The sequence below is a fragment of the Oncorhynchus tshawytscha genome, linkage group LG18 (genome assembly GCF_018296145.1).
Source record: "Oncorhynchus tshawytscha isolate Ot180627B linkage group LG18, Otsh_v2.0, whole genome shotgun sequence".
NCBI lineage: Eukaryota > Metazoa > Chordata > Actinopteri > Salmoniformes > Salmonidae > Oncorhynchus > Oncorhynchus tshawytscha.
Genome location: NC_056446.1, coordinates 3129273 through 3143533, shown reverse-complemented (window position 1 = coordinate 3143533; position 14261 = coordinate 3129273). Strand labels below are relative to the sequence as shown.

At 40.9% G+C, this 14261-nt stretch overlaps 2 protein-coding genes across 15 annotated transcripts in view; one reads left to right on the top strand and one right to left on the bottom strand.

Annotated features, from left to right (window-relative positions):
* The window catches only part of LOC112219756, a 466516-nt gene that overhangs the window by 77862 nt on the left and 374393 nt on the right, over positions 1 to 14261 (top strand). The window lies entirely within an intron of this gene.
* The window catches only part of LOC112217393 (pumilio homolog 2), a 54790-nt gene that overhangs the window by 15470 nt on the left and 25059 nt on the right, over positions 1 to 14261 (bottom strand). For 7 of the 14 annotated variants that reach the window (XM_024377626.2, XM_024377632.2, XM_024377630.2 and 4 more), the window contains exons 17-22: positions 13990 to 14124; positions 13399 to 13536; positions 12762 to 12887; positions 7930 to 8001; positions 1979 to 2100; positions 208 to 400 (exon numbers count right to left, since the gene is read on the bottom strand). In XM_024377626.2, coding sequence (XP_024233394.1) covers positions 208 to 400; positions 1979 to 2100; positions 7930 to 8001; positions 12762 to 12887; positions 13399 to 13536; positions 13990 to 14124 — 786 coding nt within the window. The remainder of the gene's footprint in view (positions 1 to 207; positions 401 to 1978; positions 2101 to 7929; positions 8002 to 12761; positions 12888 to 13398; positions 13537 to 13989; positions 14125 to 14261) is intronic. The other 7 variants (XM_024377634.2, XM_024377639.2, XM_024377636.2 and 4 more) reach the window with 3 other exon arrangements.

The following is a 14261-nucleotide window of genomic DNA, read 5'->3' as shown; positions in this document are numbered from 1 at the left end:
AACCTTTGGCATTATGGCAATACATGAACCTGGCCTAAATTAAACTGATCTGAATTAACAAACAATGGGAAACGTGGGGTGTACTCACAAGGAACCAAACAGGCCGAAACAGGGAGGGACTAACCTGAACTTCTCCAATGAGAAATAGCTGTTAATGTAGCAAAATGTTTACAGTGAAATCACTAGATGGTATATATGTCAACCCACCTTGTGCATGATGATTTTGCGCTGGGCAGGCTCGGCCATGTCGATCATCCTCTGCACCACGTAGTTGGCGTACTGATCCTTCATCATTGTGTAGAGGGCGCTGTGGGGGCCGTCCTTCTGGCAGCACACCTCGTCAATCAGCAGGGCCCGCTCGGCACGGGATGAGTGGATCACACACTTCTCCACCACGTTACTTAGGGAGAGACGTGGGCTCAGTTAAAAACAAACTATACGGGGTGGTGTCCTGAACACAAAGTCAGCCTAGTCCTTAATTAAAAAGCTAAAGGCTAGAACGTGGCTATTTTCAGGAAACTAGGTGTATGTCGCGCATCACTACTTCACAGGAAAGCCATTTGAACCATTCAAAAAAAATAAAAAATAAAAATGGATTTGTTGGCCGAAATGCCTTCTAGAACATGTGAACTTTCATGTGCCTTAATAACAAACGTGTATGCAATCTGTAAATATGAATACAATTGTTAAATTACGAGCCTAGTTGGTTTAGCCACGGAAAAAGGCAGCAACCTTCCCGCTAGCCATGATTGGCTGAAATGAGTGTATACCGACCCATGCAGTCAAGAGCCGGCCCTAGCCTTTTGGGGGCGCTAAGCAAAATTTTGGCCGACATCATTCAGGAAGAAGATAGAAATGCAAATTCCCATGAAACTGATTGGGATCAAATAGTCAGCATGCAGTTGCAGCATGGACGCTGCACCTGTTAAATGTGAAGAATTATCATTCATGATTGACAGTATATTATTTTTTATAAAGGTAGGCCTAATTTGGTGTTTGAGGATTTTAAAAATAGAACAATGTATTTGAGCCATGTGTAGGAATAGGCAGTTATTATATTTTGGTGATACATTGCAGGAAATGTGTATTATAAAATTACATAGTTCAATAGTTTACATTTTTGGTAACAACTTTAATTGAAAAATGACAATACATTTGAAATAAAAATGCAGTTCTGTCCTTAAAAATATAGCACTACATCACTGATTGTGTTGCTCAGAAAAAGCTAAATACAAAAGCAAGAAAGCCGCAAATTTGGGCACGTGACTGGTACTGGAAAAGAGGACAATATGGATTAACGATTTTGCAGAAATAGTTTGAGGTAAGAACAGGTTTAAATGCGACTTGTAACCTAGCCCATCTTTTTTTTGTGAGTGAGAGATTAACTTGAGGTAGGATGAACTTCAATGTTCCATGGCAAAAATTGTCTTCGACAGAGTACTACTGTACCCTAAAGACAATCAACATAACACATTGCACGTTACCCTTGTCATACACTTCTCATATAGCCACATACATAACACTTTGCATATTCCCTTATTCTGTCAGTGGCGTACGAACAGGGTACAGCTTTACTTATTGCTGTTTAGGTTATAATGTTGGACATGGGAAAAAATAAATGCTTATACCTATTTGGCTAACATGTGGGGACCTTATAGCATCGGCCAGAATCTTTATATTAGTTCTGAGTAGCTGATTGGCTGACGGTGAGACATGCTCGCATCTGCTCTGAGCACTGCTCACACTTGGCAATAATGGCCGAATATATTCAATATGTTTGAAAATCATCAGGACGCCCGGATCCAGCCATCAACCGCAAAATCGGGTAAGTGCTACACTTTATGGGTTGTGTCTATAAGTTTTACGTCACTTTAAAATTGGAGGTGGGCCTCATTGGAATGGTATAACTGGAAAGCACGTCTTCACATGTCTCACTCTCACCAGCTATAAAAAAAGGGGTGGATTTGTGTTGCCATACCTCGCAAATTTGTGCTGGCTCAGGAGGAGCACCTTCCCGCGGACCTCTGCCACGATCTTGCTCTTGTCTTCAGGTCTGCCGTGCTCCAGGACATGCTGGATGACGTAGTTGCCGTACTGATCCTGCAGGGGGGCGATGGAAGCAAAAGACAGTGTGGGATCACATTTCCCTTTCACACCAAAAGGAAAATAGTAAATTTCACCATCTTCTAATATCATTTAGATAACACGCACTACGGATTCAATAATGTTCAGATAGTCGTGAGATTTTCCTTTGACACAGACATCTATAAATGACACCCCATAGTAGCAATAGCCCTAATTATGTAGTGGCCAAGGCACCTAAGCCGAGAGCTCCTGTAAATATGTGACCCGTCACAGGAAGCAGGGCCTGTCGCACATCATTACTTCACAGGATAGGCATTAGATGATGTTTTATACTTATCAAAATGCATGTGAACCCTCATGTGCCTTAATAACAAACTTGTATTCCATCCATAAATACAAATATTTTCTTTAACTACAAGCCAAGTTGGTTTAGCCATGGAAAAATACAAAAACCTTCCCACTAGCTAGGATTGGCTGAGATAAAGAAGATGAATTTGGATAGGTCTGCCATATAGCATGCTTCTGTCTATAACGTGAGCTGCTCAGCATGTGTTGACAGTCCTTTCTATTGCAGAGTTTTTGAAAGATATAACGTTAGCCATCGAGAACAGCAAAAATGTTGGTACTTTTCTCAACATTGATGGCCTGAACTTAGCAGGCGCCATCAACAGATCAGTTGGAAGTTGTGATGGGCTATTTATTGCGTGCACACACACACCGCAGTCGGTGTGAACCGGAGTGATTTGACAATGCTGGCCAAACAAGATGTAGCTACAACCGTCGACAATAAAACGTGAATCCGACCATCAACCCTGGTGAGACAAAACAGCAACGCGCCAGTGAAGAGTACTTTTTGCCAGTCCCGTCTGGACCAGCGATGGTGGGTTTGTGCCCATAGGCAACGTTGTTGCCGGTGACGTCTGGTGAGGACCTGCCTTACAACAGGCCTACAAGCCCTCAGTCCAGCCTCAGCCTATTGCGGACAGTCTGAGCACCGATGGAGGGATTGTGCGTTCCTGGTGTAACTCGGGCAGTTGTTGCCATCCTGTACCTGTCACGCAGGTGTGACGTTCGGATTTACCGATCTTGTGCAGGTGTTACACGTGCTCTACCACTGCGAGGACAATCAGCAGTCCATCCCATCTCCCTGTAGCTCTGTCTTAGGCGTCTCACAGTACAGATATGGCAATTTATTACCCTGGCCACATCTGCAGTCCTCATGCCTCCTTGCAGCATGCCTAAGGCACGTTCATGCAGATGAGCAGGGACCCTGGGCATCTTTCTTTTGGTGTTTTTCAGAGTCAGTAGAAATTAAAATTTAGGAGACTAAAGAGGCCTAACAGTCACCTTAATTGCCTACCTGCTGTAAGCTGTTAGTGTCTTAACTTCTTATGGCTGGGGGGCAGTATTGAGTAGCTTGGATGAAAAGCATGCCCAGAGTAAACTGTCTGCTACTCAGGCCCAGAAGCTAAGATATGCATATAATTAGTAGATTTTGATAGAAAACACTGACATTTCTACAACTGTTTGAATGATGTCTGTGAGTATAACAGAACTCATATGGCAGGCAAAAACCTGAGAAAAAAATCCAACCAGTAAGTGGGAAATCTGAGGTTTATAGGTTTTTAGGTCTATCCAATATACAGTGTCTATGGGGTCAAATTGCACTTCCTACGGCTTCCATTAGATGTCAGTCTTTAGAGCTTTGTTTGAGGCTTCTACTGTGAAGGAGGGGGGAATGAGAGCTGATTGAGTCAGGGGTCTGGCAGAGTGCCATGAGCTGATCACACGCGCTCACGTGAGTTAGCTGCATTCCATTGCATTTCTACAGACAAAGGAATTCTCAGTTTAGAACATTATTGAAGATTTATGTTAACATCCTAAAGATTGATTCTACACATCCTTTGACATGTTTCTACAAACTGTAATATGACTTTTGTCTGAACTTTCACCTGGACTTGCCCGCACGTCGTGAGTTTGGATTTTCTTTTACCAAAAAAGGAGGTTTTTGGACATTAATTATGGAATTTATCAAACATTTGTGGAACTGGGATTCCTGTGAGTGCATCCTGATGAAGATCAAAGGTAAGTGAATATATAATAATGCTATGTTGAATCCACAACATGGCGGGTATCTGTTTGGGTTGTTTTGTCTGAGCGCTGTACTCAGATTATTGCATGGTGTGCTTTTTCAGTAAAGTTTTTATTAAATCTGACACAGCGGTTGCATTAAGGAGAAGTGGATCTAAAATTCCATGCATAACAGTTGTATCTTTTATCAATGTTTATTATGAGTATTTCTGTAAATTGATGTGGCTCTGCAAAAATCACTGGATGTTTTGTAACTACTGAACATAACGCGCCAATGTAAACTGAGATTTTTGGATATAAATATAAACTTTATTTAAACATGCATGTATTGTGTAACATGAACATGAAGTCCTAGGAGTGTCATCTGATGAAGATCAAATGTTAGTGATTAATTTTTTCCATTTCTGCTTTTTGCAACTCCTCTTTGGCTGGAAAAATGGCTGTGTTTTTCTGTGACTAGGCGGTGACCTAAAAATCGTTTGGTGTGCTTTCGCTGTAAAGCCTTTTTGAAATCGGACACTGTGGTGGGATTAACAACAAGTTGATCTTTAAAATGGTGTAAAATACTTGTATGTTTGAGGAATTTTAATTATGAGATTTGTTTGAATTTGGCGCTCTGCACTTTCACTGGCTGTTGTCAAATCGATCCCGTTAACGGGGGCGGCAGGGTAGCCTGCGGTTAGAGTGTTGGATTAGTAACCGAAAGGTTGCAAGTTCGAATCCCCGAGCTGACAAGGTACAAATCTGTCGTTCTGCCCCTGAACCGGCAGTTAACCCACTGTTCCTAGGCAGTCATTGAAAATAAGAATTTGTTCTTAACTGACTTGCCTAGTAAAATAAAGGTTAAAAAAAAATAAAAAAACGACCGTTCCACAGGTGCATGTTCATTAATTGTTTATGGTTCATTGAACAAGCATGGGAAACTGTTTAAACCCTTTCAAAGATAATTTGTAAAATATCTTTTGTAAAGACAGGGTCCTGAAAAAGGGACTTGTTTTTTTGCTGAGTTTAGTTGGCTCGCTTCAGCTACTTGCAGTCATACTACAGCTATGAAAATGTTTATTGGTAGGGAGTTGGGATTATGCCTGTTCATTGTAGCTAGCAAGATTCCAGATGACCCATCAAGTTAGACAGGTGTGTATGGCCATTATTTAATTAACATGTGTACAATTTACACGTGTGTAGGGTAAGCGACATCTAATAATTATAAAATATTTGCATCTGGACGCTTTGTTTTTTGATATTGCTACTATGCAAGTAACCTTCTGTATCCAGTGCATGTGACAAATAAACCTTGATATGGGGTGTGTTTCCCAGAGACTAATGAGGTAATGGGAAGAACATGACCTGCACCAAAGTCAGATTAGGATATAGGCAAAGATTTAAAAAAAAAAAAAAATATCTGGAGTTTCCTTATTGTAGACTACTACTTTTAGTCTTGAAATCTTTGGGTTTTTACTACACTACTCAACTCGGTTTAGCACATGGCCTCATGTGAATCCTTAAAGAGATGGGTGGGGCTAAAGCTTATGAGGGCGTGAAGGATGCTGAATGGGTGTAGACGAAGAGGTCTCCAGTAGATGTACCAAAACATTCAAGGGCCATTTTCCTCAAAAGCGGGGCCACAAATTTATCAACTTTCAAAGCAAAATTACTTCCCAATTTTTCCTCAACTGTAGTGTATGATACCATTTCTAGCGCTAAGTCTACTTTTATCAATATTTATATATTTTTTATTTTTTATATTTTTTAAGTACAATCCAATTTTGCTACATTGGACCGAATCCAGGTGATGGGTCACATACAGTGCATGCGGAAAGTATTCAGACCTTTTCCACATTGTTACATTAAAGCTTTATTCGAAAATGGATTAAATACAAAAAAGGGTACTCGATCTAAACACAATACCCCATAATGACAAAGCTAACACAGTTTTTAGAAATGCTTGGACATTTATATGGTGCGGCAGGTAGCCTAGTGTTTAGAGCGTTGGACCAGTGACTGAAAGGTTGCTAGATCGAATCCCAAGCTGACCAGGTAAAAATCTGTCATTCTGCCCCTGAACATGAATTAACCCACTGTTCCTAGGCCGTCATTGTAAATAAGAATGTTCTTGACAGACTTGCCTTGTTAAATAAAGGTTAAATTAAACAAAACTTTTTTTTTTAAATCAATAAAAAATAAACATATTTACATAAGTATTCAGACCATTTTACGTCATACTAGCAGGTGTCCACATTTAATTACTGGTAAGTGTTTGTATGTTTTTTTATCAGCCATTTTATTTATTATAATATTTCTGGTTTTTGTTTGCCAGAATGTGCAGATTGACTGGCAGGTCAACACTTTCTGGCTTGGCTAGCCAATTGTTTTTGTTTGAATGATGCATCTGGACACGGTACCAGCTTTGTTTCCTCTGCCTGCTAGTTCCTGACCTTTGAACAATTCAATTGAAGAGTCACCTGAAGCTTAAGAGGCATGGGAGATGCAGTAAAAGGAATGCAGTATGGAGGCAGGGGGCTCATCGTGAGGATGACTGGCTACTACTCTGAACTGTGTGTAGTGAGCTTCTGGGGCCCAGAGCTGCTGAGATATCACCCAAGTGGGTGTTACACATTGTGAAGGAGGAGAAGTCCAGTAACTACACAACTCCAGGCTGGTTCCCCGAGTAGACCTCAACACAATCCTCACCAGACTATTCATCCATCCTCTACCTGACCATCTTCCTCTGATCAAGACATGAACTGTCCCCCTCCATCTTTGGGAGGATGCACTCAGACTTGGCCTCTATTGGTTGACCCAACTACAGCTAGGCTACTCATGATGAATTGTTTTTCTGTTTTTGACAAGCTTTGAGAATCTTATGAAAAGCACCATTGAAATGTCAAAAAACTATTAAATATCACTGCAGTCACCGCAGATTGCTGAAGGTCAAACGACAAGACGCACGCTTCTGATTTGCATTAGACACAGGCCTATTCAGGCCCATGTGGAACCAGCAGCATATTTGCCCCTTCAGGGATAGGTGATAAGACAGTTATGGGTGTGGTTTTAATGGAAAAATAACTTAATATACCTAAAGCTTTGCAGGAAAATGAACAAACTCACCTAACCAGATATCAATAGCGACAACAACATTTGACCACCTGAAATTAGTAGCATGCCTTGTTATACTGCAGTTGTCCCCCTCCCACTTATTTGATTTGAAGCAAATGACATGATTTGATTTACAAACTTTGCTTCATTGCTCAACATGGTCTGATGGACTTTAACCCTAAAATCCAAGAAACCACAGTAAGTTCAAAACATATGGGACAATATGTCAATGTTGGGGGTCCAAATTGTGGCTAAAAAAAGCTCTTGACTAGGGGAGTCTTTCTAGCAAGTATTTATAATTAAAATCAGAATAGGCAGGGAGGTGGGGGAAAAAAATACTTAGAATCAGGAGGTGTCTGTGACCAGAGGGATTATCCAAACAGAGCGGAGAAGCGGGATGCTGCGAATCCTCTACGTGACAGGACAGAAATATTTATTCTAAACAAAGGAACAAGAAAAACGAGGAGGGAGGGAGGCAGCGGAAGAAGGAAGAGGCGTGCTCAGTTTAGGAGGAGGTCTGAAAAGAGGGATAGAGAGTTTGAAGGTAAAAGGCCTCTACGGTGTTAAAGCAGACTGGTTATTGAGAAAAAGAAATATGGAGGAGGAGTGAGGGAGGCGACACGAGGAGGACGTCCACGTGGGAGGCGAATTGCTGACCTTGAACAGTGCATCGCTGGACACTGTATAATATGTTTTGGGTGTCATCTCCAATGAAACGCCTTGATATTTCTAGATGGAATAAGTGGGGGGGCGGGGGGTTAAATTAACATCATAGGTAGAAGTCATTGACAGCATAAATACATGTATTATTAACCGTAGGATAAAAATGGACACTGCGCATGGTCATGTTCGTTAGGCACCATAGGGAAGAAAACGTACTGAAACAGGAAGGGGCTGTCCTGACTTGTTCAATGAAAATGGCCCATTTTTTTCCTTCCCTTTCGTGCCCTAATGAACACGACATGCTGCACAGCCACATTAACAAATGAAAACATCACAAGAACAAAACATGCGCACACACACACACATTCAGAAGTTTGGGGTCACTTAGAAATGTTCATTTTTGAAAGAAAAGCACATTTGTCAATTAAAATCACATCAAATTGATCAGAAACACAGTGTAGACATTGTTAATGTTGTAAATGACTATTGTAGCTGGAAACGGTTATCAGCAACCATCACTCCTGTGTTCCAATGGCACGTTGTGTTAGCTAATCAAAGTTTCTCATTTTAAAGGCTAATTGATCATCAGAAAACCCTTTTGCAATTAGGTTAGCACAGCTGAAAACTGTTGTTCTAATTAAAGAAACAATGAAACTGGCCTTCTTTAGACTCGTTGAGTATCTGGGGCGTCAGCATTTGTGGGTTCGATTACAGGCTCAAAATGGCCAGAAACAAAGAACTTTCTTCTGAAACTCGCCAATCTATTCTTGTTTCCAGCTACAATAGTAATTTACAACATTAACGTCCACACTGATGTTATTTTAAAAATACATGCTTTTCTTTATAAAAACATGGATATTTCTAACATTCAAACAGTAGTGTACACACACACACACACAACCGTACCCGCCCTAAGTTTAGACATGCCTACTCATTCAAGCGTTTATTTTTTACAATTTTCCAACGTGTAGAATAGTGACGACATCAAAACTATGAAATAACACATATGGAATCATGTAGTAACCAAAAAAGTATTAAACAAATCAAAATATATTTTAGATTCTTCAAAGTAGACACCCTTTGCCTTGACAGATTTGCACACTCATTGCACCCACATCGTATCAATCAGCTTCACCTGGAATGCATTTCCAATAGTCTTGAATGAGTTCCCACATATGCTTAGCACTTGCTGGCTGCTTTTCCTTCACTATGCAGTCAAACTCATCCAAAACCATCTCAATTGGGTTGAGGCCAGGTCATTTGATGCAGCACTACATTACTCTCCTTCTTGGTCAAATTGCACTTACAGACTGGAGGTGTGTTTGGTCATTGCGCAAACCAGATGGGATGGCGTATCGCTGCAGAATACAGTGGTAGCCATGCTGGTTAAGTGTGCCTTAATCTAAATAAATCACTGACAGTGTCACCAGCAAAGCACCCCCACACCTCCATGCTTCACAGTGGGAACCACACATGCTGAGATAATCCGTTCACCTACTCTGCGTCTCAAAAAGAAACGTCAGTTTGAAACAAATCTCAAATTTGGACTCAGACCAAAGGACAGATTTCCACCGATCTAATATCCATTGCTCGTATTTCTTGCCCCAAGCAAGTCTCTTCTTATTGGTGTCCTTTAGTAGTGGTTTCTTTGCAGTAAATCGACTGCACTTTAAGAAACTTTCAAAGTTCTTGACATTCTCATGTCTTAAAGCAATTATGGGATGTTGTTTCTCTTTGCTTATTTGAGCTGTTCTTGCCATAATATGGACTTGGTCTTTTACCAAATAGCCCCCCCCCCCTCCAGCTTGTCACAACTAATTGGGTCAAACACATTGAGGAAAGAAATTCCACAAACAAGGCACACCTGTTAACTTTTTATGGCTGGGGGGGGCAGTATTGAGTAGCTTGGATGAATAAGGTGCCTAAAGTAAACGGCCTGCTCCTCAGTCTCAGTTTCTAATCTATGCATTTTATTATTATTATTAGTGGATAGAAAACTCTAAAGTTTCTAAAACGGTTTGAATGATGTCTGAGTATAACAGAACTCATATGGCAGGCAAAATCCTGAGTTGAAATCAAAACAGGAAGTCAGAAATCTGAGCTTTGTATGTATTCCCCAGAGTCCAATGAAATCCCCTTGAGATGTTGCACTGCCTAGGGGTTCCACTAGATGTCAACCATCAATATAAATTATAATGAGACTTCTATGATGTTGTGGGAGTGAATGATAGCAGAATCAGTCAGGTGTCTGGCAGTCAGCCATTTTCTGATCATGTTTATTCCTCGTGGTAGTCACTTGTGTTCCATTGCTCACGAAGACAAGGAGTACTCCGGTTGGAACTTTAATGAAGCTATATGTTGAAAACACCCCAATGATTGATTCTGTACTTAGTTTGAAATGTTTCTTCGACCGGTAATATCACTTTCATGTTTTTGTCCGATATAACGCTGACCAGAATTAGCGTTTGGATATGTATACCAAACGCGCTAACAAAAGAAGGTATTTGGACATAAATAACGGACATTTTCGAACAAAACAAACATCGTGGACCTGGGATTCCTGGAGTGCTTTCTGATGTAGATCATCAAAGGTAAGGGAATATTTATCATGTAATTTCTTGTTAATGTTGACGCCATATTTGCGGCTGTGGTGTTTTAACTTTGAGTGCCGTTTCAGATTATTGCATGGGTTTCTTTTTCCGTAAAGTTTTTAAAAAATCTGACACAGCGGTTGCATTAAGGAGAGGTATAACTTGTATTATCATCTACATTTATGATGAGTATTTCTGTTGAATGATGTGGCTATGCAAAATCACTGGATGTTTTTGGAACTAGTGAATCTAACGCACCAATGTAAACTCAGATTTTCTGATATAAATATGAACTTTATCAAACAAAACATGCATGTATTGTGTAACATGAAGTCCTATGAGTGTCATCTGATGAAGATTATCAAAGGTTAGTGATTCATTTTCTCTGTGCTTTTTCTCTCTTTGGCTGGTAAAATTGGCTGTGTATTTTAGTGAGTTGGTGACCTAACATAATCGTTTGTGGTGCTTTCCCCGTAAATCCTATTTGAAATTGGACACTGTGGTGGGATTAACAACAAGACTACCTTAAACAATATAAAATACATGTATGTTTGAGGAATTTTAATTATGAGATTTCTGTTCTTTTGAATATGCCACCCTGCACTTTCACTGGCTGTTATATCGCTCCCGGTAACGGGATCTCAACCATAAGAAGTTAATTGAAATGCATTCCAGGTGACCACCTCATGAAGCTGGTTGAGAGAATGCCAAGAGTGTGCAAAGCTGTCATCAAAGCAAAGGTTGGCTACTTTGAAGAATCTCAAATATATTTTGAATTGTTTAACACATGGTTCCATGTGTTATTTCACAGCTGATGTCTTACTATTTTCTACATTGTAGGATAAAATGTAAAATTAAAGAAAAACCCTGGAATGAGTAAGTGTCCAAACTTGACTAGTACTGTAAATTATAATAACAATATTTGAGAACTAACAATGACCAAAGTAAAAACTAGACAGTGAGAATCTAAAATGTCATCAAGCCACCACTGATTGTTATATTTGAGTTACCCAGATAGCATAAGAACCCAGGAATAAAGAACCCAGCATAAGCAATCGCAAAACAAATTGAATTGTTGGACATTTACTTTAAAGCAGCATTCAGCAGTTGAAACAAAGAATTTTCCCACCCATTTTGGTAAAAGCAGAGGGATGGGGTTGGAGAAATGTAACCTAAAATTCATAGACTGCATGATGGATGCAAGGACTCATCATCCAGGATATCACTATTATAGTTTTAACTATGTTTTGAGGCTATATAGCTGGGGTACTCAAGTACTATTTGTGAAAGTCCGTTCACACAAATTTCCTAGGTGGCAAAGGTCCGGATAGATAATGTAATTTATCAGCGTAGTAACAAACCCCCACCTCACAACCCATGCAACCCAACTGTTCACACCCCTCTTGTTGGCAGATAGAAAATATGTTGCCGTTTTAATTTCCTGCAATTCTATGTATTCTTCCATGTGTTGTGTGTTTACATGATACCAGGGGTCAAAGTCCGACCGAATAAAAAGTAGATTTGACATTTTATTCCCTCCCCTCTGGACCCTGTTCTGGGTCCGGTCAGTGTTCTGCCTGTTGAGTATGGGGTCTATATCGTGTATGTCAAGGAGGTTGGTGGCACCTTAATTTGGGAGGACGGGTTTGTGGTAATGGCTGAAGCGGAATGGTATCAAATACAAACATGGTTTCCATGTGTTTGATTCCATTCCATTCACTCTGTTCCAGCCATTACTATGAGCAGTCTTCCCCTCAGCAGCCTCCACTGGTGTACGTTTACAAACATTGGTGTAAAACAAGTTAATATTTTGGATTCTGATTGGGTATGACAGTTGAACTAAGTTTGAGGCATTTATAAGTTATATTCTTTAATAGTCAATGGGTACATATCATTAATTTATACGTCCAAAAGTGGACATAGCAACTGCTGATTTCTCCTGATTTTTCTCTCAATCAGGCAGATGACAAAGTTTGTAGAATTTCAGGTAACTAGCTTAAAACTGAAACTCTCTCAGCTCCATGGAGAAATAGGTAGAATTGCAGGAAATTGGCTTAAATATGAAAACATCTACACGGCCAAAATGTGGGCCTCTAAAATACAGCCACGGCCCTGCTATACCCACCACCCAAGCCCCTTTTTTATCCAGTAAAAACCGTGCAAAGCGTTGGCCATATGTGAGCGACTGGGGGTCTAGTTAGGAGTTGAGACTACGGCTCGCCTGGCTGCAGTTACCTGGCCAAGCTGCTCAGAGTGCTGGTGCAGCTCCTCCAGGATGGGCAGGGTCTGCTCCTGGGTGCAGTGCTCCAGGATCCTCTGGATCACCCTGCAGCCGTAAGGGTGGGTGGACAGCACAAACACCTGCAGGGGAGACGACACGTCAACAAAATGTGTTACAGGCCCCCTTGAGCCTAAATAAGTGGGACATAAAGTAAAGCATTTAGGAAGATGAATTAAATAATAGGAATATGTGGATGTTAAGAAATGTTTGTAAATTTTTTACACTTGAAAAGGGCCCAAATCAGATGGTCCATACATTGAATACTGTGCGGAAGCTGAATAATGTGTGTGTGTGTGTCTGGGTCGTTTTCAGTAGGTGAAAAGCATTCAGAAAGGGGCAGGTACAGCTATTGGAACTAGTCCAATGAGAACATATATTGTTTCCCCGTTGGATAATGTTTTGATGCAGTGTGCCCTGCTGAACACAATGTGACTGGAGGTTGGGTTGATGTTTTCTGGGTCGTGTACATTAAGCACTAAACATAAGAAAAAACTACGTAACAGGAAGGGTCAACATGAAATTCTCCTATCAGAAACACATTCTCCTTTACAAACAGTTTTCCATTGCATGACCAAATGAATTGGCTCTCACCTGCCCCTGGAAGGCATCAATGATGAACTGCAGGGCCTGGGGCTGCACACACTCGATACACTTCTGAACCACATGGTTTCCGTTCTGATCCTTCACACACTTTAGCACGTGGCCGTCTAGCTCCCGCACTATGTCACTCTGAGGAAGGGGAAAGAGAGTGGAGTAATTCATCCAGCTCTCCCTCCATAGATCTTCAACATTTTCAACCAGTCTATGTTAATCCCATGGAAATAGAATGGCCAAGTCATTACACATTCATTTACCTTCTAATGGCTTGTTGATAATAGATTGAGGACTTTGTGTGACAGACAATGTACAGGGCAATTCAAAGAGGACGACAACAGGACCATACTACATAGGTATCCATCCCCCATGCTTACTGGAGAGTACACCACACTCAGAAACACAGTTAACAACAACACCAGGGCAATGTCTCAAACGGCACCCTATTCCCTTTGTAGTGCACAACTTTTGACCAGGATCCATGGAGTTCTGGTCAAAATAGGGAATAGGGTGTCAATTCGGACTCTACCTAGAAGCAACCCCCAAAAACTCCATCTATAATCCAAAGAGAAGTGAAGATCCACTTACAATTACCTGCTGGTCGGAGGATATGGACTCCAGGGCCTTCTGGATCACTCGGCAGCCGTACATCTGCAAGGCCAGGGGCAGCACGTGGCCGCGGATTCGGGTGGCAAGAGCCAGCTTCTGATCTGCACTGCCAAACTGCAGAGAACATTTCAATGATGATGCAAAAAATATGACGACCTGTTCTCTCTGGCTCAGTTGGAGCTTGCGGCGCCACAATGTGGGTTTGATTCACGAAAATGTATTAAAGCATGATTAAGTCACTTTGGATTTAT